Raw genomic sequence first — 24,340 nt, forward strand, 5'->3', positions numbered from 1 at the left:
GCGCGGTCGACCTTGGGTGTGTGAAATCATTTCAGTTTATGAGCTGTTCTTCCGCTTTCACATTTGATTTAGTTTCCCCGCTGGTACCTTCTGTTTATTTTTATAGTTTACACATCTCCTGTCTCCATTCTTAAAATGAGAGAGAGAATCAAAACAGCTCCCCTGCGCTGCTTCGTGTTGTCAGATAACACAGTGGGGTATGCGTGAGGATGGTGGCCAGTGGTTACGGCTTCACCCAGTGTGTCCCTGCCTCTCCACGTTCACTCACAGGCTTGAAAGCTGCTGTTGGTGTTTATGATGAACAGCCTTCGTTATGTGGCAGTCAGCTGGGGTAACCAGATTATTTACTGGGTCAGGATACATAGTGCCTGTCACCCAGTTACCTGTAACAATTGACACCTGGGTTCTGTCAACCCCGCTCATGTATCATGTTGGTTGGGTGCTTTGTTAGTGTGATGCAGGGCTTCTCACCTTGGCACCGCTGGCATTTTGGACCAGGTAGTCCTGTGTGGTGGGGCTGTCCTGTGCACTGTCAGATGGCTGGCAGCATCCCTAGCCTCCACCTGCCAGATGCCAGCATACCCACCCGTACCCTACTCCCCAACTGTGCCAAGCAAAAATGTCTCCGGACATGGTCCAGTGTCCCCTGGGGGTGCAGAGTCATCCCTGAGTGAAACCCACCGGGACAGTGGTGTTGGACCCTCTCTTCCCTGTACTCTTGGCACACGCGTAAAGCTCACGTATCTAAGATTCCCTGCATGCCTGCAAACTTCAGAGACAGCTGTCTTGCCTGGGCTGACATTTTGCAGGAGTCAGAAAATGGAGCTCTGGGCTCCTAGACAGCGGACCCAGGCAGGGAGGGGCTGGCGTGGGGAGGAATCAGGAATGGTGTTGCTATTTGGGGAAAAATGGTTTCCTCCAGCCTGCACACTGAGCTGTATTGAAGTAGTGAAAGACAGCCCAAGCCAAAAATAAATAATTTGTTGTGTTTGCCATTTTAGCGTCCACATAGGTGTGTTTCTGTCCGTTAGGGGATGCGGTCGCAGAGTTCCTCATACCACACGCTCACGGGTTTAGTGACCACGGGTTTAGTGGCCACGGGTTTAGTGACCACGGGTTTAGTGGCCACGGGTTTAGCCGTGGCGATGCTACACTGCTTTGTACTCATCTGTGTATTTGTTTTGCTTGGAATGAGCAAAAACCATTTAGCATGTCTCCTTGGCATGTGGAGATTTTCCAAACATCGTTAAAAGTTTCTGAGAATCCTGTAATCTATCTCAGGTTGACAGAAGGCCAGGCAGGGTGGCTCACGCCTGTAATCCTGGCACTTTGGGCGGCTGAGGTGGGAGGAACGGCTGAGGCTAGGATTTTGAGACCAACTTGGTCATCGTAGCAAGACATCATCTCTACAAAAAAATTTTTTTAATTAACTGGGCTTGGTGACATGTGCCTGCCAGCCCAGCTACTCGGGAGGCTGAGCCAAGAGGATCACTTGAGCCCAGGAATTTAAGGCTGCAGGGAGCTGTGATTGTACTGCTGCACTCCAGCCTGGGCCACGGAGTGAGACCTTGCCCTGTCTCAAAAAAAAGGAGGGGGAGTGGCACTCAGTGGTAAAGTAAATTCGAGAAACTCTGGATATTCAACACAGAAAGGGTTTCTTTACTGCAGGACTTCTCAGAGCCGTCACTACGCTAGTAGACAGTATCTAGGCCTTCGGAGGAGGACGTGGTGTTTGCCGCACTCTCAGGCCTCTTTGAGCACAGTTGTTTTCTTCAAGCTGCACCTTGCAGGGCTAATGTGGTCTCACCTTTTGGGGAAATGCTCATGTAGTAAAAGGAGTTTCATGCCAAGGACCAATACGTTAGAGAAAAGGTGTTCAGGAAGCGTTCCCTGAAGGAACACGCGTAGATTTTCGCCTGTGTCCTGTTCCTGCTGCCGCTCACTTGCGATACGCATGGCTTCGCTTTCCCTCTGAACTCCTGGCTGCATTCACTGTTCAGCTCCACCACGCTTTCCTGTGTGCCTCCCCAGCCAATAACGCTGTTCCCTCGTCTCCAAATTCTCAGTCCCTTCAGTCTGTCCCACTTGGCTGTAACATACACGATCTTAAATCTTTGTTTCCTATGCGCCTTCCTGTGAGCTCTTTGCATTCAGAGACTGTCTGTTAAATAACTTAAATATTTCCCAAGTGTCGAGCATGGTGCCTGGCATGTAGTAATTAACAGTTTCTTTTTGGCTTAAGTTTTTAATTCTTTAATTAAACACACAGAGCGATGCAGCTCTGCAGAGCCAGGCGAAGGACTGAAGTCAGAAGCCCAAGCAGAACTGTGTAGAACCAGGGCAGCCCCCATGAATGTGTGTCCTCTGTGACCTTAAGTCATCTCCCAGGTCATAGCTGGAAAATTCTTACCTAATGTGACATAAGCTGTGTACTGTAACGACCTACCAGGAAATGGTAGTGATGTCAAAAACCAGAACTTTGGTCCCGAAGTCATAGCTCCAAGGGAACCCTTTCTGCACCCAACTGTTGGCTTCTTTTTGTTTGTTTAAGAGATGGGGTCTCGCTCTGTTGCCCAGGCCAAAGTACCAGTGGCATGATCTTAGCTCACTGCAGCTCAGACTCCCGGGCTCAAGTGATCCTCCCAAGTCAACCTCCTGAGTAGCTAGGGCCACAGGTATGTGCCACCATGCCTAGCTGATTTTTAAACTTTTTTTGCTATATTGCCCAGGACGGTTGCAAACTCCTGGGGTCATACCATCTTCCTGTCTTGGCCTCTTAAAATGCTGGGATTACAGGCGTGAACCACTGTGCCTAGCCTTGAGTTCTTTTTTTTTTTTTTTTTTTTTGAGACGGAGTCTCGCTCTGTCGCCCAGGCTGGAGTGCAGTGACGCGATCTCTGCTCACTGCAAGCTCCGCCTCCCAGGTTCACACCATTCTCCCGCCTCAACCTCCCGAGTAGCTGGGACTACAGGCGCCTGCCACCACGCCTGGCTAATTTTTTGTATTTTTAGTAGAGACAGGGTTTCACCGTGTTAGCCAGGATGGTCTCAATCTCCTGACCTTGTGATCCGCCTGCCTCCCAAAGTGCTGGGATTACAGGCGTGAGCCACCGCGCCTGGCCCCTTGGGTTCTTGAAGTGACCAGCAGTGAGAGATCCTCACCCGAAGGGCCCTGATATTGCATAATGTGGGGGACAGATGCTGCCCAAGTGAAGGAAGGAGGGGTCAAGAAGGAAACCAAGGAGTGAGCATTAGAGGCGAGGACGCTACTGTCAGCTGCAGAGGGGAGGCGGAGCATGGTGGAAAGGGCCACAATTTGAAACAAGACCCTTCTCAAAGCCTTGGCTTTGCCACTGTGAAGAAATTGCAGCCAGGTGCCGTGGCTCACGCCTGTAGTCCTAGCCACTCAGATGGCTGAGGCGGGAGGATCGCTTGAGCCCGGGAGTTTGAGGCTGCAGTAAGCTATATGATGGTGCCACCACACTCCAACTGGGGTGACAGAACCAGATGCTGTCTCAAAAAAAAAAAAAAAAAAAAGAAAAGAAAAGGAAAAGAAAAAAAGGAAGAGAAAACACACACTTAATTCCTCTAAGCAAGAGTTTTCCTCATCAGTGCAGTGGTGATGAGGAAGGGACCTCTCAGGATTGCTGGGAAATTAGCTGGAGTGGCGCCTGCAGACGCTAGGGCTGAGAAGCAGCCCTGCTCGCACTCGGCACTCCTTCACTCCACGCAGAGCAGGGACAGTAACCACAGACGGAGCCATGGAGGGCTGGGAGAGGCTGAGAGACGGTCCCCACTTGCCTGCAAGAGGTCACTGACTTTCTGGGGAAGGTCCCATCTTCTCCGCGGTTCCGATTCAAGAGAGATTCTCACAGTGATTGCGGCTGACCATTGCTGTGGGTTGGATGCTCTCGGCCATAACCAAGTCACTCGTATGACACCGGAGCGTGTGTGCCTCGGCCTGTTGAATGTGACGTCAGCACTCCAGCGGGCGTTTGCTTTCCATTTTCTCATGAACCCTGTGGGTGGTGAGTGGATCTAGTTGCCATATGACAATAAAAACAGCTTTTCCAACATCTTCATGAAGAAAAAGAAAACCGAGCTGGGCTCCGTGGCTCACACCTGTAATCCCAGCACTTTGGGAGGCCAAGGCAGACAGATCACCTGAGGTCAGGAATTCAAGACCAGCCTGACCAACATGGTAAAACCCCATCTCTACTAAAAATACAAAAATTAGCCAGGTGTGGTGACATATGCCTGTAGTCCTAGCTACTCAAGAGGCTGAGGCAGGAGGATCCCTTGAACCTAGGAGGTGAAGGTTGCAGTGAGCCGAGACCATGCCACTGCACTTCAGCCTGGGCAATAGAGTGAGACTCCATCTTGAAAAGAAAAGAAAACCCAAAATTGAATTACTTTTATCACATTAGTTCTGATCAGTGAACCATTCGAGTCGTGAAAGCATCTTAGTTCATCTCTGAAAGGCCTCCCCGGGAGCGCACCTGCGTGGCTGGTCTTCCTAAGTTTACCTTCATCTATTATTCAGAACCCCGGGCTGCTTGGCCACTGGGTGTTTCTACATGGACCAGTGAGTAACAAAGCTAATGATGTGTATCTACCCATACAGGGATGATTCAGAGAGGACCTGTCCTGCTTTCAAAAGCTTTCTCCTTCCCCTTTGAGGCCACTCACCTCAGGAACCATCCTTTTGTGACAGTGAATTTTGAAAATGACCCTCAATAAATGATCACTTCTTTTATCTACTTGTTTTCTGTGTGTCAAGTCATTATGAATAGGCTCAGCCAGCCCGATCTGAGGATGGAAGGGGCTTTTCATTCATTATAGAAATTGAAAAAATGACTATATTTTATAGACACATACATATATAACTATATACATATATAACTATATACATGTATAACTATATACATATATAACTATATACATATATAACTATATACATATATAACTACATATATAACTATATACATATATAACTATATACAGCTTAGAAATTAAATAGGTATTTATCATAAGCGGTAGTCTGAATTGATAGTGGTGATGCTTGCACATCCCTGTGAATATGCTAAAAACCCTGGAGTTACATAGTTTAAATGGGTGCATTATATGCTATGCGAATTACATCTTAATAAAGCTGTTGTAAAACTAAAGGGTAGTCTCTACCAGGTGAGGTGATCACGCCTATAATCCCAGCACTTTGGGAGGCCAAGGTAGACAGATCACCTGAGGTCAGGAGTTCAAGACCAACCTGGCCAACAGGGTGAAACCCCAAGTCTACTAAAAATAAAAAATTAGGCCGGGCGCAGTGGCTCAAGCCTGTAATCCCAGCACTTTGGGAGGCCGAGACGGGCGGATCACGAGGTCAGGAGATCAAGACCATCCTGGCTAACACGGTGAAACCCCGTCTCTACTAAAAAAAAATATATATAAAAAACTAGCTGGGCGAGGTGGCGGGCACCTGTAGTCCCAGCTACACGGGAGGCTGAGGCAGGAGAATGGCGTAAACCTGGGAGGCGGAGCTTGCAGTGAGCTGAGATCCGGCCACTGCACTCCAGCCCGGGCGACAGAGCAAGACTCTGTCTCAAAAAAAAATAAAAATTAAAATTAAAAAAATAAAAATTAGCCAGGTATGGTGGCGCACACCTGTAATCCCAGCTACTTGGGAGACTGAGGCAGAAGACTCTTGAACCTGGAGGCGGAGGTTGCAGTGATCTGAGATCACGTCACTGCCCTCTAGCCTGGGTGACAGAGTGAGATTCCATCTCAAAAAACAAAAACAATTAAAAAAAAAAAACCCATCTCTACAAAAACTATAAAAATTAGCCAGGCATGTTGGTATCCACCTGTAGGCCTAGCTACCTGGGAGGCTGAGGTGGGAGGATCTCTTGAGCCTGGGAGGCAGAAGCTGCAGTGAGCCAAGAGCACACCATTGCACTCTAGCCTGGGCACTAGAATGAGACCTCATCTCAAAAAAGAAAGGGGCGGGGGAGGAATAGGAACTTCACAGTGAACAAACCAGGCAGACAACACAGTGGACAAACCAGGCTCACCTGGATCATTCACCAAATGATCCAGGTGAGCCTCCCTGCTAGGAAGACACATGGCCATCCTGTACCCCAGTGTGGTGTCCTGAGAAGGGCATGTCACCTCTGCGGCATTCTTTCCGCAAACCCCAAACCTCAGTCTGCTCTGAGAAAGCACCAGGCAGGTCCATATCTGGACATTTGACAAAATACCTGGCCGGGACTTCAAACGCAGCAGGGCCAGGAGAGACAGGGAAGGATAGAGGAACCTGCCCCCCCCGCCAATATGCTGGGGGTGAGCAGGAGGCATGAGGACTAAATGCAACGCGGGACCTAGAGGAGACCCCGAACAGCAAAGGGACATCGGGGAAACCGGGGACATCAGAATAAAGCCTGCAGCTTAGGTAACAGTATCGCTCCAGCATGAGTTGCTTTGGTCTTGATAACTGTACTGCGGGTCTGTACGAAGAATATACGCAGACTCCCTGAACTGTCTTTCCCACTCTCTGCAAGTCTAAAATTATTTCCAAGTAAGAAATTATATATCTGTGTAGAGAGAGGGATGGAAATGTATGTGCAGAATCATCGAACTGGCATCGCCCGAGAGTGAAATATTGCACTTCCATGAAGTTTCCCCAAATGCCAAATATTTTCTTATTTTGACTTCATGAAGGACTCTTTCCACAGCTGGTAACAGTCTTCCTGCCTGACAGTCTGCCGAGTATATTTTCATCTATTTTTGACTCGGGTCGTCATCACCAGCCTGGTTATTGAACCTAGTGGTCCTTTAGGGCTCCGCCCCGTGTGGTTCTGAGATCGTGTGTGTGTTTTTACACGTGTGTGTCCGTGTGGTGCGTTGTCTGGTATTCTCAGGCCATCTGCTGTCTGTTCTTACCGCTTTGGGGATGTAAGAAAATTTCTTTTTCTGTGATAATTACTGCTTATCTTTTCTTCTAATATTCTACTTCTATTTTTCCCTAATGTTTCGTTAGCAGAAATGCTCTATTTTGAAGTACTTATGCCTGTACCTAACCCGTTAGCTTAAACAGCAATGTCAGGGACATAGAGTGAGCCTGGTGGCTCTGCACACTGATGGGCTGTCCTGTTCACCTGGAGATTTCCAGGGCCGGGACCTCTGCTGCCTGGGCTCACCGTCCTCTTTATGCGGTTCCAGCCGTACCATGTGGGTCTGGGCCAGTGCCTGCTCTGTCTCAATGTTCTCATCTGTAAAATGGAACCGATCCTAGTACCTGCATCGTGGGTGCTTGCGAGGGCTAAGTAGATACAAGGAGTTTCAAAGAACACCTCAGGAAATTGTATTTGTGGTTATTGTGGTTGCAATGTCATGACTATTCCTGTTCGCCATGTTCAACATCATTTTGAGTTTGGGAGCAAAGGATGTTTCTGATAACATGACATCTTGCAAAACAGTCCTGTTGAGAAGATGAAGCAGGCAAAGCCAGGGCTCTTCTAGTGGTGTATCCTCCTCATTTCTGAGAAAAGAGGTTTCCCCACTCCCTCCCTTGACAGTTTTGAAAAGGGACAGCTGTTGGCTGAGAAATGATTTATCTTGTGATGAGAAATAACCTTGAAGAAAAAACGGTTTTATAGCTTTGTGCCATATATTTTGACCGGAATGTAGGGTGCACGTCCTGAAATGTGTTAAAAACAAATGCAAATGTGCCCAAGTGTGTTAGAGAAATGGCTACACTCTTCCCTCCAAAGCCCACGTCCACATGGGGGAAGGAGCAAAGATAATCCGGGAAAATGCAGAGTTTGCGCTTGGGCGTTCTCCAGGGAATCTCAGGTTACCCAGGCAACAGCCAGCAAACTCCTCGGCCCGCTAAGCGCGCTGCTGGGAGGATCTTAGAAGTCTTGAGACTTCCCTTGGTGCCCAAGGGCCCAGGGTGCTGCTTGGAAGAACCAAGAGGACAGGCATAGCTGCTCAGGTCACTCTAGGGGAACAAGGCCCAGGAGAGCAAGGTGCCAGGATTATTCCTGGGTCCTCCTTGTGCCAGGAAAGGGGGCCAGAGCCGTATGACGGTGGTCCGGGTCCCAGGGCCCTGGAGTCTGTGGCCGTCTGCAGAGCGATCATTGCTGCCTCGCATTGTGGCTGCAAAGGACAAGATCACACAGTCGAGACTGCAGATACCCCGTGAATGGGGGCCCGACTGGTTCCTGGGTAGGACCTTGGCACATAGACATTCCTAAGTGATAGTAGCTGCTGTCATTATGACGCTGCTTTTTCTCTAACATGCCTGCCCGTGCGGCTCCCTGTGAGCCAGCCGCTAGCGTTCGTCTCCCAAGGCAGTGAGGTGCGTCCATGCCTGGAGCTTCCTGGAGTCGGAAATACTCTTCTCAGGGAGGGCTCAGCAGGGGTGGAGAGGCCTGCAGCTATGCAGGGGGAGACGATGTTTAGCCGGCTGGGAAACGTTTCACAGAGGCATCTGTATTTGGCAAAAAACAGTTCGTGAAATGTCTTAATCCAGATTAAAATTAAGCTATCGAATTGCTCAAGGAAAATTGCTGTGGGGGGTGGGAGATAGGAGGTCGGGGGAGGGAAACAAACCCACCCACCGTTGCATGGTAGGACCCCCCGATACATAAGAGGCCTCTAACTACTGCTCAGAAGGGGATGTTGAAATGTGAGAATCTCTCCGTTGGGTAGATGGATGTCTGTCTCTTTTTTCTTCTTTTTTTTTTTTTGAGATGGAGTTTTGCTCTTGTTGCCCAGGCTGGAGTGCAGTGGCGTGATCTCGGCTCATGGCAACCTCTACCTCCCGGGTTCAAGCGATTCCCCTGCCTCAGCCTCCCCAGTAGCTAAAACTACAGGTGCGCACCACCACACCTGGCTAATTTTTTTTTATTTTGGTAGAGACGGGGTTTCACTATGTTAACCAGGATGGTCTCAATCTCCTGACCTCGTGATCCACCCACCTTGGCCTTCCAAAGTGCTGGGATTACAGGTGTGAGACACCGCCCTCGGCCTCTTTTTTTTTTTTTTTTTAAAGAGACAGGGTCTTGCTCTGTGACCCAGTTTGCAGTAGAGTGGCACAACCATAGCTCACTGCAGCCTCTCCTTCCTGGGCTCAAGTGACCCTCCCACCTCAGCCTCCTGAGTAGCTGGGACTATAGGCACACACCACTATGCCCAGCTAATTTGTAAAATTTTTAAAAAGCTTTTGTGGAGATGGGGTATTGCTGCATTGCCCAGGTTGATCTCAAACTCCTCGGCTCAAGCAAGCCATCACACCCAGCTCTAAGATTTCTTTTGTTTCATTTGTTTTAAAGTTTTTTTTTTTGTTTTTTTTTTTTTTGTTTTTTTTGTTTTTTTTGAGACAGAGTCTTGCTCTGTCACCCAGGCTGGAGTGCAGTGGCCGGATCTCAGCTCACTGCAAGCTCCTTCTCTCGGGTTCATGCCATTCTCCTGCCTCAGCCTCCCGAGTAGCTGGGACTACAGGCGCCCGCCACCTCGCCCGGCTAGTTTTTTTTTGTATTTTTTTAGTAGAGACGGGGTTTCACAGTGTTAGCCAGGATGGTCTCGATCTCCTGACCTCGTGATCCACCCGTCTCGGCCTCCCAAAGTGCTGGGATTACAGGCTTGAGCCACCGCGCCCGGCCTGTTTTAAAGTTTTTATCTAGAAAATTTATCCCGCAAAAAGAAAGCAGCTGAGGAAGAAACAGAACAACAGAAATCCACTTTTTTTTTTTTTTTTGAGCTGGAGTCTTGCTCTGTTGCCCAGGCTGGAGTGCAATGGCATGATCTGAGCTCACTGCAACCTCCGCCTCCCGGGTCCAAACGACTCTCCTGCCTCCGTCTCCCCAGTAGCTGGGATTACAGGCATGTGCCACCATGCCCAGCTAATTTTTGTATTTTTAGTAGAGACAGGGTTTTGCCATGTTGACCAGGCTGGTCTTGAACTCCTGACCTCAGGTGATCCTCCCACCTCATCCTCCCAAAGGGCTGGGATTACAGGAATGAGCCACCGCGCCCAGCCAAAATCCGCATTTTCAAAGTGCAGTAAAATGATAGCTGCTGGGTCCGGGTGACACAGGTCCGTGAGGCCGCGCCACCCAATGTGGCCTGGAGTCTGCACCTGACTCTCCCTGCACCTCCCATACCCCCACTTCCTGGACAAACCTGTTGGAAATGGAATAGGCAGTGAGCACTATCCTGGCCCTCAGGAGGCCGGAGCCTGGGTGTCTACAGCTGGCCATGTGACCCAGACAGCCTTTTCCTTCTGCAAGCACAACCTCTTTTGCCGTTTGTGGGCAGCTCTGCAAGACCTCACTTCTGTATCAGAACTTCTTATCACCGCAGGGTGCAGGCCTCGGCCTCTGTTCAAGGGGATTGTAAGCAAAGCACTGAGTTCCCCACCTGTAGAGACCACTGCCCCAGGCTCCCCAGAGAGCAACCTCATCCCAGTGGGCACTCCCGGGCTCCACCGGCCTTCCAGCCCCTCCGAGGGAAGTCCTTGCAGAGGGCATGGAGCCCCCGCTGTCCTCAGTGTGCCCTCTGGTGCCAAGTTGGTTTGACTGTCACAGTGGCATATTCATGGCTCTAAATGCATAGAAAATCTCATAAAGCCAGGAAGGCCAGTGTGCCATGGGGGGCACTGAAGAAGCAGGTGGCCTCATCGTAAAGCACAGCAGGGTTGGCTGGGCATGGTGGCTCACACCTGTAATCCCAGCACTTTGGGAGGCTGAGGCAGGCAGATCACTTGAGGCCAGGAGTTCGAGACCAGCCTGACCAACGTGGTGAAACCCCATCTCTACTGAAAATACAAAAAATAGCCAGGCGTGTTGGTGCACGCCTGTAATCCCAGCTACTCAGGAGGCTGAGGCAGCAGAACTGCTTGAACCCGAGGGGTGGAGGTTGCAGTGAGCCGAGATCGCCCCACTGCACTCCAGCCTGGGTGACAGAGGGAGACTCAGTCTCAAAAAAAAAAGAAAAAAAAGAGAAAAGCACAGCAGATGAACTTGAGGCAAGAAAAATACCTGACACAGACTGATACCTACCAGGAGATTCCTGTGACTAAATGGCTACAGAAGAATGATACCAAGGGATGTTCTGTGTGTAATCAAGGACACTGAATTACCAGATGAACTCTTGAATGACCAGACAGCATAGTTAACAGAAGTTTTCATATTCACTGCCAGCATTTACCAAGCACTCACACTTCAGGCTTCGGCTGAGCCAAGTGTGGCAAATGCTTCCACACCTCCGGCTTCCTTTCTTGGTCTACCAGTTGGCCCCGAAAATGGCTGCTGTGCCCCATCAAGCACCAAGCACCCCACCTTAGCCACACCAGAGAGTTCCCTCAGGCATCGTTTACGCATGGTATCAGGCACACCTACTTTATTCTTCTCTTGGTATTAGATTTTTTTTTCATTTAATGAAATCAGTGGTCTCATTGGCAAGTATGTATATATATATATACACACACACTTATACACACACACACATACACACACACACATATATATACACATATAGACACACATATTTATACACACACACATATACACACACACACATATACACACATATACACATATACACACATACACACATATATACACACATATATACACATATACACACATATACACACATATATACACATATACACACACACATATATACACACACATACACACATATGTACACACACACATATACACACATATATACACACATACACATATATACACATACACATATACACACACATATACACACACATACACGTATACACACATACACATATATACACACACATATATATACACATATATGCACGCATATATACACACATATATATACATATACACACACACATACACATATACACACATATATACACACACATACACCCACATACATATATATATACACCCACCCATATATACACACATACACATATATACACACACACATATATACACACACGTATATACACACACACATACACACACACATATATATATTTTTTTTTTGAGAGTGAGTTTGCTGTGTCACCCACGCTGGAGTGCAGTGGCACAGTCACAGTTCACTGCAGCCTTGACTTCCTGGGCTCAAGCAATCCTCCTGCCTCAGCCTCCCAAGTAACTAGGGCCACAGGCACATGCCATCACGCTCAGCTAATTTGTTTTATTTTTGATAGAGACAAGGTCTCCCTATGTTGCCCAGGCTGGTCTTGAACTCCTGTCCTCAAGCGATCCTCCCACCTCAACCTCCCAAAGTTCTGGGATTACAGGTGTGAGCCAGCACGCCAGCAAAATGTTTAGAAGTTTAACTGTGCCAGTCAATACCAAGAGATGCTTTCAGATAGACTCACTGTATGTTATTGACAGCTAGAACATTTGACCTCTGTTAATGTCAGTTTTTAAAGAGCTATAAGCAAATGTTATGTGGATGCCATTATTTGCTCAGATAGGTTAGTTAATGATTTCGCTAGCTGTTTTGGCATGTATATTTTCATTTTTTGAATGCATACAAATGTTCAAATTTAGCTTGTGTGTTACATCAGATTCCCAAACTATACAACCCTGTAGAATCTTTGTTTCTTTTATTTAATATAGTACAGGCCTGCAGTTTGACTTAAAATACAACCTGGGTCATATCTTTGCCCTTAGGTAGTGACACTTATTTTGAATTTCCAAAATAATGTGTGGCCTCCCATAATTTATTTCAGTGTTTTACAGTTCTTGCTGCAAGGAAATTGCTTTTGAGTCCTAAAAAAAAAAAAAAAAAAAAAAATCTTTCTTGCCACAGTTGTCTTCTTCATTGGAAGCTGTTAGTTGCTTTCTTAGACAGTTCCTAGGTTACTGGGTCCCATTAATAATAATAATGAGTTTATTAAGGGTATACTGTATGCCAGGAACTGTGCTAGGCTGTATATATACTTATTTAATTATTATTATTATTATTTTGTTGTTGTTGTTGTTGAGACGGAGTTTCGCTCTGTCGCCCAGGCTGGAATGCAGTGGCCAGATCTCAGCTTATTGCAAGCTCCGCCTCCCGCGTTTACGCCATTCTCCTGCCTCAGCCTCTCAAGTAGCTGGGACTACAGGCGCCCGCCACCTCGCCCGGCTAGTTTTTTTTATTTTTTTTAGTAGAGATGGGGTTTCACTGTGTTCGCCAGGATGGTCTCGATCTCCTGACCTCGTGATCCGCCCGTCTCGGCCTCCCAAAGTGCTGGGATTACAGGCTTGAGCCACCGCGCCCGTCCTATTATTATTATTTTTAAGACAGGATCTTTTTCTCTTGCCCCAGGCTGGAGTGCAGTAGCGCCATCAAAGCTCACTGCAGCCTTGACCTCCCAGACTCAAACAGCTCTCCCATCTCAGCCCCGCAAGTAGCTGGGACTACAGGCACACGCCACCAGGCCAGGCTCATTTTTATACTTTTTGTTGAGGCAAGGTTTTGCCATGTTGCCCAGGCTGGCCTCAAATTCCTAGACTCAAGCCATCCTCCCACTCCAGCCTCCCAAAGTGCTGGGATTACAGATGTGAGCCACCACACCCGGCCAATTTCATTTAATTTCATTTCATTCTTAGCAACATGTCTTCACTCTTGTTTTATAGATGAGGGAACTGAGGTAAAGTGATTTGAACAGTCTCCTAGCTAGTAAGGACTTGACTAGGGTTTGAATCCTAGTTTGTGAGAAATAAAGGCTTTGCTCTTTTTAGTGTACCTGTATTAAATCTTGCCTTCTCTTTTCTAGGTCCATTAATTCCTATAAACTTTTAATTACTCCTAGATCTGGAAATCATGTACCTCTGATTATTCAGCCCATCTTATGAGACTAGCTCACCATCACACGGAGCTTAAGAATCTTGGATTTGTGTCCTAGCATAGTTGGTGACCAGTTTATTTACTTAGTAACAGCTTTGTTGAGATATAATTCACATACTATAACATGGATCTTTTTGGCCAGGCACGGTGACTCGTGCCTGTAATCCCAGCACTTTGGGAGGCCGAGATGGGTGGATCACCTGAGGTCAGGAGCTCAAGACCAGCCTGGCCAACATGGCAAAACCCCGTTTCTACTAAAAATACAAAAAAATTAGCCAGGCGTGGTGGCAGGCGCCTGTAATCCCAACTACTTGGGAGGCTGAGGCAGGAGAATCACTTGAACCCAGGAGGCAGAGGTTGCAGTGAGCCAAGATCATGCCACTGTACTCCAGCCTGGGTGACGAGTGAAACTCCGTCTCAAAAAAAATTAAAAAATCAATCTTTTTAAAGTGTACACTTCAATGGTTTTTAGTATATTTAGCAAAAGGCTGTACAACCATCACCATGGTCAATTTTAGAACATTTTTATCATCCCAAAGAGAAACCCTGTTGAAATACCACAAACCAGGTGGCTTTTTAAACAACAGAAATATATTTCTCACAGTTCTGGAGGCTGGGAAGTCCGAGATCAAGGTCCCAGAAGATTCAGTGTCCAGTGAGGACCCGTTCCTGTTTCCCGGATGGTGCCTTCTCCCAGGGTGGGAGGGACGAGGGATTTCTCTGGGGCCTCCTTTATGAGGGCACTAATCCCATTTTGAAGACTTGTCCCCCATGACCTAATTACCTCCCAAAGCCTTGTCCCCCCAATGCCATCATCCCCTTGGGAATTAGGATTTCCGCATCTGACTTTTGAGGAGACACAAACATTCGAACCGTAGCAAACCCCACACCCCTTAAGCAGCCACTCACCCTTCCTGCTCCCATCCCGCCTGGTCACCGTGAATCTGCCTTTTCCCTCTGAGGATTCACCTTTTCTGAATATTTCACGTAGACGGGATCACGTCATATCTGTGCTGTGTCTGGCCTCCCTCACCGTGCTGCGGCAGGCGTCAGTGCTTCCATCTTTTTCGTGGCTAACAGCCCCTTGTTCGAATAGACCAGTTTGTTGATCCATTGTGCAGTCAGTGAGCATTCCCGGTTCCACGTTTCAGGTCATGTTCTGTTCGTGCACGGGATTCTGTGTGTTTCCACTGTCACAGGTGGCTTTCAGCTCTTCCCCGAGTGCTTCTGTGCGCCTTCCCCTTGCTCACCGCCATGCTGCGTGACGGCAGATTGCAACAGCGGGGCCTGCCTGCATTCGTGGGGGCAGTCGTGGCTTCTGGGTGTGTCCCCACAGTCTGTGTTTTTCCTCTAGACCTGCCCTTCATGCGGAATCACATTTGCTCCCAAATCTGAAGCCGGCGCCGAGGGAGGAGCACCTCAAAACGGCTGCCAAGACGAGCATAAAAACAGCACCAAGGTAACAAGCTCATGGCTGTTGTTCCTGTCAGTTCCTCTCCTGGCGCATCCACCCAAGGTGACATTCCTGTCTTGTCGGCTTCTTAGTTCTGAGAGTAACTCCTCTTGGGTAACACCACTCTGAACCACGGGTCCTCTGGGTGTTGAAGAGACCGGCAGGGAGCTCGAGGGAGGGTCAGCAGGAACCCACATGGAATCCAGCGCTCAGGGGTGGAGCTGGGCGGGACTCCTTTAAAGGCCAATAAGGGTTTAAAACGCATGGATTCGAGTGTTTTGGGGGAAATTTGTGGTATTGGAAGCTGGACTCAATTTATGATAGAATATAGACGGGCGGAGACAAGAGGGGGTCTTCACGGTGAGAAAGGCTCAGTGAAGAGAGAGGGTAGGAGTTAGGGCAGGCGGCAGGAAGGCTGCCAGGAAAACCAGGCTTGGACACCAGGGCCAGGACTGAGCCCACCCATGAGAGCCTGTCGGGGGTTCATGCAGGCGGCTCCCCTGGGGCCCAGGCTCTCATCCTCCATCTCCCAAAGGATTGTGGGCGCAGGTCACCCCGTGTCTTCCCACAGCCACAGCAGACACCCCCGACACAAGCCCCTGTTTCCATCCACCTTTCCTATGTCCTGACAGCCCTGGACCCCTTGTCACACTTCTCCGGGCCCCCCAACCCATGCACTGTGTCCCCGGAACCCTGGTACTGGCCTAAGCAGACTCTGCAGGCCTCGGCTCCTCACTTTCCTCCCTTCCCCTCCACCTCCTCACCAACTCTTCCCATGTCTCACTTTCCTGGCGGCGTGAACACCCAGCATTACCACTGGGCGCTATTGGGTAACAGGGAGGAACAGACGGGTAGTCAGGGCTGGGATTGGAGCAGGTCTGCAGGCGCAGGGGGTTGGGGGGCCCCTGCAGGGCAGAAGGTCCTACGCCCAGTGCAGTGGGGGCTCGCAGCAGAGGTCAGGGTGGGACTGGCATGCATGCCCGGTGCCACTTCACTTCCCGTGTCTGCGTCCTCTTTGTCTCGAGGCAGGCTTCTGGAGGACCTAATCCCAAAACTCAGAACGGGCTTCTGAGCCCTCCCCCAGAGGAGAAGCTCACCAACAGTCAGACCTCTCTGTGTGAGATCTTGCAGGAGAAGGGAAGGTGGGCAGGGGTGAGCCTGGACCAGTCGGCTCTCCTTCCGCTGAGGTTCAAGAACATCCGGGAGAAAACGGACGCCCACTTTGTGGACGTCATCAAAGAAGACAGGTACGATTGGGGCCATCTGGGAAAAGGCAAAGGTTGCAGGCAGAAGACTGCCTTTTTCTTTTTTCTTTTTTTTTTAAGACAGAGTCTCGCTCTGTCGCCCAGGCTGGAGCGCAGTGGCGCGATCTTAGCTCACTGAAGCCTCCACCTCCCAGGTTCAAGTGATTCTCCTGCCTCAGCCTGCCGAGTAGCTGGGATTACTGGCACCCACCACCATGCCTGGCTAATTTTTGTATTTTTAGTATAGAGACAGAATTTCACCCGTGGGCCAGGCTGGTCTCCCAACTCCTGACCTAGGTGATCCACCTACCCCAGCCTCCCAGAGAGCTGGGATTACAGGCGTAAGCCACCACACCTGGCTTTTTTTTTTTTTTTTTTTTTTTCTGTGTTGCCCAGGCTGTAGTGCAGTGGCTCGATATCAGCTCACTGCAACCTCTGCCTCCCGAGTTCAAGTGATTCTCCTGCGTCAGCCTCTCAGGTAGCTGGGACTACAGGTACACACAACCATGCTCAGCTAATTTTTGTGTTTTTAGTAGAGGTAGATTTTTAACATGTTGGCCAGGCAGGTCTTGAACTCTTGGCCTCAGGTGATCTGCTCACCTTGGCTACCAAAGTGCTGGGATTACAGATGTGAACCTGTGCCCGGCCTAATGTTTACATTTTGAAATATACAGGCCCAGTCCTTTTATCAAATATTCCTGACGTTGGGTTGGTTGGATTCAGGCTGTCCCTCTGGCCAGGCAGAGACTGCAGAAGGGATGTCGTGTCCTTCTCAGGGTGTCCTTTCCAGGGACACACAGTGCCCGTGTGTTCCTCATTAGTGATACTAATTTTGATTAATTAGGCAAAGTGGTGCCAGGTTCTCTGATCTAAGGTTATTATCTTCCTCTTATGACTAATAAGCAATCTGTGGGAAGATACTTGAAGATCTTGTAAATACTTCATTCCCCATCAGAATTCCCTAGCTTTAGCATTCACGGATGATTCTTGCCTCAGTCTTCACTATGATGCCTCAAAGGGTGATTTTCAGCCAGGTACGGTGGCTCACGCCTGTAATCCCAGCACTTTGGGAGGCCGAGGCAGGTAGATCACCTGAAATCAGGAGTTCAAGACCAGCCTGGCCAACAAGGTGAACCCCCCCCCCCCCCGTCTCGACTGAAAATACAAAAATTAGCCGGGCATGGTGGCAGGTGCCTGTAATCCCAGCTACTCAGGAGACTGAGCTAGGAGAATCGCTTGAACCTGGGAGACAGAGGCTGCCGTGAGCCAAGATTGCGCCACTGCGCTCCAGCCTGGACAACAGAGCGAGACTCTGTCTCAAAAAATAAATAATAAATAAATAAATGGAGCAGCACAGCTTATAGCAGGGCCACTTCTGCCACTTGGCTGCTAAAATGTGGCCTTGTGCATGTCCTCTCTGCAGCAGTGTGGTGGCTCTTCTCTCCATCCACAGTCCCTGAGTCGGGAGGAGAGAGGGTCAGTGTCCCGGCACAGAATTATTTCTCTTCTGAGTATGAGGATGTAGGAAGTTACTGGATACGTGTCACAGAAAGGAGAGTGCCCACTGTGCTGCAGGGAGAGGACGGGGCACACGTGATGAGCTCTACTTTGTGTTGGGTGCACGTGAGGCGTTTGACGTATTTCACCTGATTTACTTCATTTTTTCTTTTTTTTTTTTTTTTTTTGAGATGTAGTCTTGCTCTGTTGCCCAGGCTGGAGTACAGTGGTGCCATCTCGGCTCACTGCACCCTCCATCTCCCAGGTTCAAGCGATTCTCCTGCCTCAGCCGCCCGAGTAGCTGGAATTACAGGCACCTGCCACCACGCCTGGCTAATTGTTGTGTTTTTAGTAGAAATGGGGTTTCACCATGTTGGTCAGGCTGGTCTCACGCTCCTGACCTCAGGTGATCCGCCTGCCTCGGCCTCCCAAAGGGCTGGGGATTACAAGGATGAGCCCACACGCCCAACCTCATCTAATTTACTTCTGATAGTCACTGTATGAGGGAGAGGCTAACACAGCTATATTTGCTTTCTGAAATCATGTTAACATTCCCTTAGTTTCTAGTAATTTTCTGCAGTATAGAAAGGATATTACTATTTGCTGGCAATTCATAAATGAACGAAAGAGTCATGGAAAGTGGGTTTGATTTCCCTGCTATTAAAATCACTGAGCTTTATCATTTTGCAGGTTTCACATGCAGTCTGCATATGTGACAATAGCACCAAAATTACACTAACTATAAACACAATTTTGTGATAACAACCTGTTAGCTTTTATGGTGGCAATTACTGTCAGTACTCTGAATGACAGGACCGCCGGTTCTGAATTACGGTTTCATTTGAAGCCTCCAAATCCGCGTAAGTACTCTCAGCACAGTGATCTGCGTGTTCTTCATGAAAGACTGTTTCACAGAACAGAAAAGCTGCCTTCATCTCCAAATCCTGGACATGAGGAATGTGTTTTCAAAAACAAACCTCAGTGGCTCATGTCTGTCACCCCAGCACTTTGGGAGGCCGAGACGGGGAGATCTCTTAAGCCCAGGAGTTCGAGACCAGCCTAACCAACCTGGTGAAACCCTGCGTCTACTAAAAAATACAAAAATTAGCCGGGTGTGGTGGTGGGCGCCTGTAATCCCAGCTACTCGGGAGCCTGAGGCAGGAGAATCGCTTGAAGCTGGGAGGCAGAGGTTGCAGTGAACCGAGATTGCCGTGCCACTGCACTCCAGCCTGGGCGACGGAGTGAGACCCTGCCTCAAAAAAAACCCCAAAAACCCAAGGTTCCAATGATGTGTGTTATAATCATGGTGGATGGTCATTCTTTAATGGAGGTGGAACACAAAATATGATTATGCTTAGAGGCACAGAGGACTTTCCAGAGATCTGTTTGAACAAGGGGCAGCTGAGCGGCGTCTGGTCTGTGGACACTTTGAGACGCAGCTGTTGTAGTGAGCTAATGAGCAGCGTTTTGGCCGCTAATTGTGATCTGAAAACATCGGTACAGTGATGGTGCTGGGAACTGATCAACTGCATTTGTTGTGTCTTCCAGCCTGATGAAAGATTATTTTTTTAAGCCGCCCATTAATCAGTTCAGCCTGAACTTCCTGGATCAGGAGCTGGAGCGATCCTACAGGACCAGCTATCAAGAAGAGGTGTGTTCGTTTCTCCTTGTGCTTTTACTGAAGAATGTGTCTTGTTCTCACGGGGTCATTCACTGTTAGTTTTGTGCTTTAGCAAGGGATGGGAACATGAAGGCTAACATTGATTTCCCACACTCTGTAAATCCTGAGTGGCAACTGTACATGAAATGTCTCTTTGCGGCCAGGCGCGGTGGCTCAAGCCTGTAATCCCAGCACTTTGGGAGGCCAAGACGGGCGGATCACGAGGTCAGGAGATCGAGACCATCCTGGCTAACACAGTGAAACCCCGTCTCTACTAAAAAAATACAAAAAACTAGCTGGGCAAGGTGGCGGGCACCTGTAGTCCCAGCTACTCCGGAGGCTGAGGCAGGAGAATGGCGTAAACTCGGAAGGCGGAGCTTGCAGTGAGCTGAGATCCGGCGACTGCACTCCAGCCTGGGCGACAGAGCGAGACTCTGTCTCAAAAAAAAAAAAAAAAAAAAAAAAGAATGTCTCTTTGCAAAGGAGGAAAAAAACCTTTCTTTAGCCCTTTGTCTTAAAGTGCAACTTCGCCATTAGTAGACCCTTTCCTCTGCAGTGGCGTCTCCAGGACTCTGTGGCTATCCCCAGTCTTGGAAGGGACCGCCCCCACCTCTCCTGAAAGGGAACCCCCCACACCTGCCCTGGAAAGGGGATCCCCACCTGCCCTGGAAAGGGAGCCCCCGCCCCACCTGTCCTGGAGTCTTGGGTGAGGCTCTTCTCTACCTGTTGCCCTCCCTGCGTTCTTCCCCTGAGAAGGACCCAGGAGGCCTTCACCTCTCTAACTCCAGCTCCACATTTCCTCCCCTGCCCCCACCACCTTCACCCAATCCCACTTCCTCCAAGAAGCTCTCTCTGACCCCATACTGGATTGTACTTCCCTTCATACACTTCCTTCTCCATGTGTGCCCCATTTTGGAATCTTACGTGGTTCTGGATTCGTGTTCCTCCCTCCCTAGATGCTCAGCTCTGTGAGGTAGGACCCGGGTCTCTCTCCTGCAGCCCCTTCTCACAGCCTCCAGCACAGTCCCAACGCTCACAGTGCTCTGTGGGGACTTGCTGGAAGGAATAATACAAGAACGTAGAGCCTGGTTTGAATCCTGGCGGCCTCCTGACTGCATTCTCTCCTCCAGGCCCAAACCTAACCTCTGAGTGTTCCCAACTCAAGAGTGGGCGCCCTCTCCACCCAGAACAAAAGGGATTTCTCATTCTGATTCCCTTGGTTCCTCCAGCAGGTCTTCATTAAACTCTGTGGTGTCCTGGTCTGGGCTCTAGAAAGACCCTGGTAAGCCCGGTGGAGCCAGTTTATGCCTCGTGGTGTGGCAGATGCTGGTTGGTGGCCTGTAAGGCACAATATCATCTCATTTCATCCTCATAGCAATGCTGTAGGGAAGCTGATGATTAATCCTCATTTTACCAAAGAGAAAGCTGAGGCTGAGAAAGGCTGAACAGGTGGCCGTGGTCCCATAGCCACGGTTGGACACGAGCAGTCTGGCTGCCAAGCCAGGCATCTGGGCTGCTTCTCGCCCTGCACTGCTGAACCTCCCAAACAGCAGACACCTCTGCCATCCCTTCTAAAGGCACCAAATGTACACTCAGCCTCTGCTCTGCCAGGGACTGTTCTTGGTGCTGGGGAAGGGGGAAAGATGTGGCCTGATAGGGAGGAGGAATTTAGAAACAACATCTGAAGCTGGAGGTCTGCAAATGCCCTCCCAGCACACGGCGAGGCACCAAGCCCAGGCTGGGGGCCCCAAGGGGGGACCTCCTGAGCTTGCCTTGGTGGGAAGACTAGGAATTAATGGAATGTAGGAATGAGGGAACATTCTGGAGAGTGGGGCAAGCACCCACAAACGTTAGAGAGCCCGGTGCGTCCAGGGAGTTGCAGGTGCGTCCAGGGAGTTGCAGGTGCGTCCGGGGAGTTGCAGGTGCGTCCAGGGAGTTGCAGGTGCGTCCAGGGAGTTGCAGGTGCGTCCGGGGCGGGAGTGGCAGGAGGTGGCAGGGGTTAGTTTATGGCTCTCACACCATGGACTTTATGCCAAAGGCCACGGGGAGCTGGAACAGGTTGTGTTTTAAGATCACACAGCTCACACCTGTAATCCCAATTACTCAGGAAGCGGAGGCAGGAGGATCCCTTGAGGCCAGGAGACAGACCAGCCTGAGCAACATAGTGAGACCCTGTCTCTTCCAACAAAAGGAAAAAAAACATGGCCGGGTGCGGTGGCTCACGCCTGTAATCCCAGCACTTTGGGAGGCTGAGGTGGGCGGATTGCCTGAGGTCAGGAGTTTGAGACCAGCCTGGCCAACATGGTGAAACCCCATCTCTACTGAAAACACAAAACTTAGCCAGATATGGTGGTGGGTGCCTGTAATCCCAGCTGCTTGGGAAACCGAGACAGGAGAATCGCTTGAACCTGGGTGGCGGAGGTTGCAGTGAGCCAAGACCACACCATTGTACTATTGCACTCTAGCCTGGGCAAGAAGAGTGAAACTCTGTCTCAAAAAAAAAAAAAAAAGAAAAAAGAAAAAAGAAAAACATGTATCAGCTGAGTTTTGGAGGGTGATAAGAGTGTGGACAAGACAGGAGGCCACATGACAGGTGGGAGGCTGTTACCGAAACTCAGGGCAGGTGGCCACAGGGTCCCGGTGGGTAGGAAAGGACAGACACCGGGACAGGGAGCCTCCCAGCTGGCCTGCATGTGGGGACTTGTGCTGAGGGCTCCACATGGGTGCGTTCCTAGCCTAACATCCCACCGCCCACAAGGTGCAAGTACTGGTTTATCCCTGGTTTTGGATAAAGAGACTGAGGCATGGCTGGGTGGATATCACAACTAGTTATGGCGGAGTGACTTGAGCCCTGGCAGCCCCGCCGCAGAGCCTGCGCTCTGAGGATGGTGGGACGGCCACACCCGGAGGCCCTGGGATGTGGGCAGTGAGCAGGGTAGAGCCAGTGGCACTGCCCCTGGGTTTGGAGCCCACGGGGAGAGAGGGCGAAAGAGTGTCATGACGTGGAGGAGCATCGTTCTCAGTGGGACTGGGACAGGCGGCACTGCCAGGATGCACAGGGGTAGGGCAGGTGGGCCTGGGGAGCCTCTGGCATCAGGGCCAGGGGTGGCCCAGAGGGAGAGGCTGGGGCCGGGACAGGTGTCTCTGGGAGGCAGCAGGGCAGGCAGGAGAGACCACAAGGGAGGTGGAGGGAGGAGCGGGGCCTCTGCCAGCATCCATGGATGGGGCAGTTCTGCAGAGGAGATGGTAGCCCCAAGACGGAAAGGCCCTGCACCCGAGCCCTTGGCTTGGAAGGTGGGAGATGTGGGCTCCCGGAAGTAGAGCAGCCTGTGTGGAAACCTTCTGGCCTCACGTAGGCAAGGCAGTGAGGTCTCGGGGGACATGCGTGCACCCAGCCCTGACTGGGACCCCTGATGGGCACTAGATGGAGCCTCAGAGAAAGGGGACGTGTGTGTGCCTCTGCCAAGGCGGGTGGGCATGGGCAGTGTCACCCCTGAAATTCCCACACCTGGCCGGGCGTGGTGGCTCACACCTGTAATCCCAGCACTTTGGGAGGCTGAGGCAGGCAGATCATGAGGTCAAGAAATAGAGACCGTTCTGGCCAACTTGGTGAAACCCCGTCTCTACTAATAGTACAAAAACTAGCCGGGTGTGGTACCGCATGCCTGTAGTTCCAGCTACTCTGGAGGTTGAGGCAGGAGAATTGCTTGAACCCGGGGGGCGGAGGTTGCAGTGAGCCGAGATCGCGCCACTGCACTCCAGCCTGGCGACAGTGAGACTCTGTCCCCGCCGCCCCCGTACAAAAAAGAAATTCCCACACCTTCTGAGGGAATTCCAGGGTTGGGAGCAGACTTGCCCTTCCGGGGCACATGGACACCTACAGAGCCTCTAGGTTCCTTGGAGGGAATTTGGAACCAAACCCCACCCCCAGGTTGCCCTGGCAGGGTCCAGCCTGGCATCAGGGCTGACTGGCAGCCCTGCTCCCACCGTCCAAACTCCCCCTCCTCACCTCCCACCTAGTTCCTGGGAGTGGTCAAGACACCTGGAGCTGGTTTGTCCCACGGAACACACAGTGCACCCAGGGCTGCAATGAGACCTTTCCGCTCCCTGTGTCTCCGGCCCCCGCCCCCAGCCCCGAGCCCGGCTGGGATGCTGAGTGGACACCCATGGCCTCTTGGGTTGCCAGAAGGTTGCAAGGCCAAATGGAAAGGAGCTGAACTTTCTGCATCCTTCCCTCTCCCAACCACAGCCTCTGCCTTTGGGTCCTGCTCGTTCCTCTAGGTTAGGGGCACACTCAGGAGTCAACCGGTCCACACCAAGTCCTGGCCTGGCTCCTCGTTCACTGTGTGCCCTTGGGGTAGCCCCTGGCCTTGGCCTCCCAATCTGTACCCCGAGATGGGTGGTGGTTCCTGCCTGTGGGGTGTTGTGAGCATCAGTGGAGATCGCAGCCCCCCAGAGCCCTGCAGGGCCTGGGCCTAGTACACCTCTTGGACATGTCAGCATCATTATTTCTCCCCCTCAACTGCCGAACACTGGTGCAGGCCTCTCTAGTGTACTTGGCACACCTGCCTGTGTTTCCTCTCCCTGACCCTCCCACCTCCCGCTGTGAGCTGCCCAAGGGCATCATTTTGTGTAGGTCCCGGC

The 24,340-nt window shown here is 50.4% G+C and overlaps 1 protein-coding gene across 2 annotated transcripts in view; it reads left to right on the plus strand.

Annotated features, from left to right (window-relative positions):
* ADCY9 (adenylate cyclase 9) overlaps positions 1 to 24,340 on the plus strand; it is a 166,927-nt gene that overhangs the window by 120,389 nt on the left and 22,198 nt on the right. The window contains exons 4-6 of one of the 2 annotated variants that reach the window (XM_010376033.2): positions 15,197 to 15,358; positions 16,325 to 16,542; positions 19,585 to 19,687. In XM_010376033.2, the coding sequence (XP_010374335.2) occupies positions 15,197 to 15,358; positions 16,325 to 16,542; positions 19,585 to 19,687 (483 nt within the window). The remainder of the gene's footprint in view (positions 1 to 15,196; positions 15,359 to 16,324; positions 16,543 to 19,584; positions 19,688 to 24,340) is intronic. The other variant, XM_010376034.2, reaches the window with a different exon arrangement.

The sequence above is a fragment of the Rhinopithecus roxellana genome, chromosome 20 (assembly GCF_007565055.1).
Source record: "Rhinopithecus roxellana isolate Shanxi Qingling chromosome 20, ASM756505v1, whole genome shotgun sequence".
Lineage (NCBI taxonomy): Eukaryota > Metazoa > Chordata > Mammalia > Primates > Cercopithecidae > Rhinopithecus > Rhinopithecus roxellana.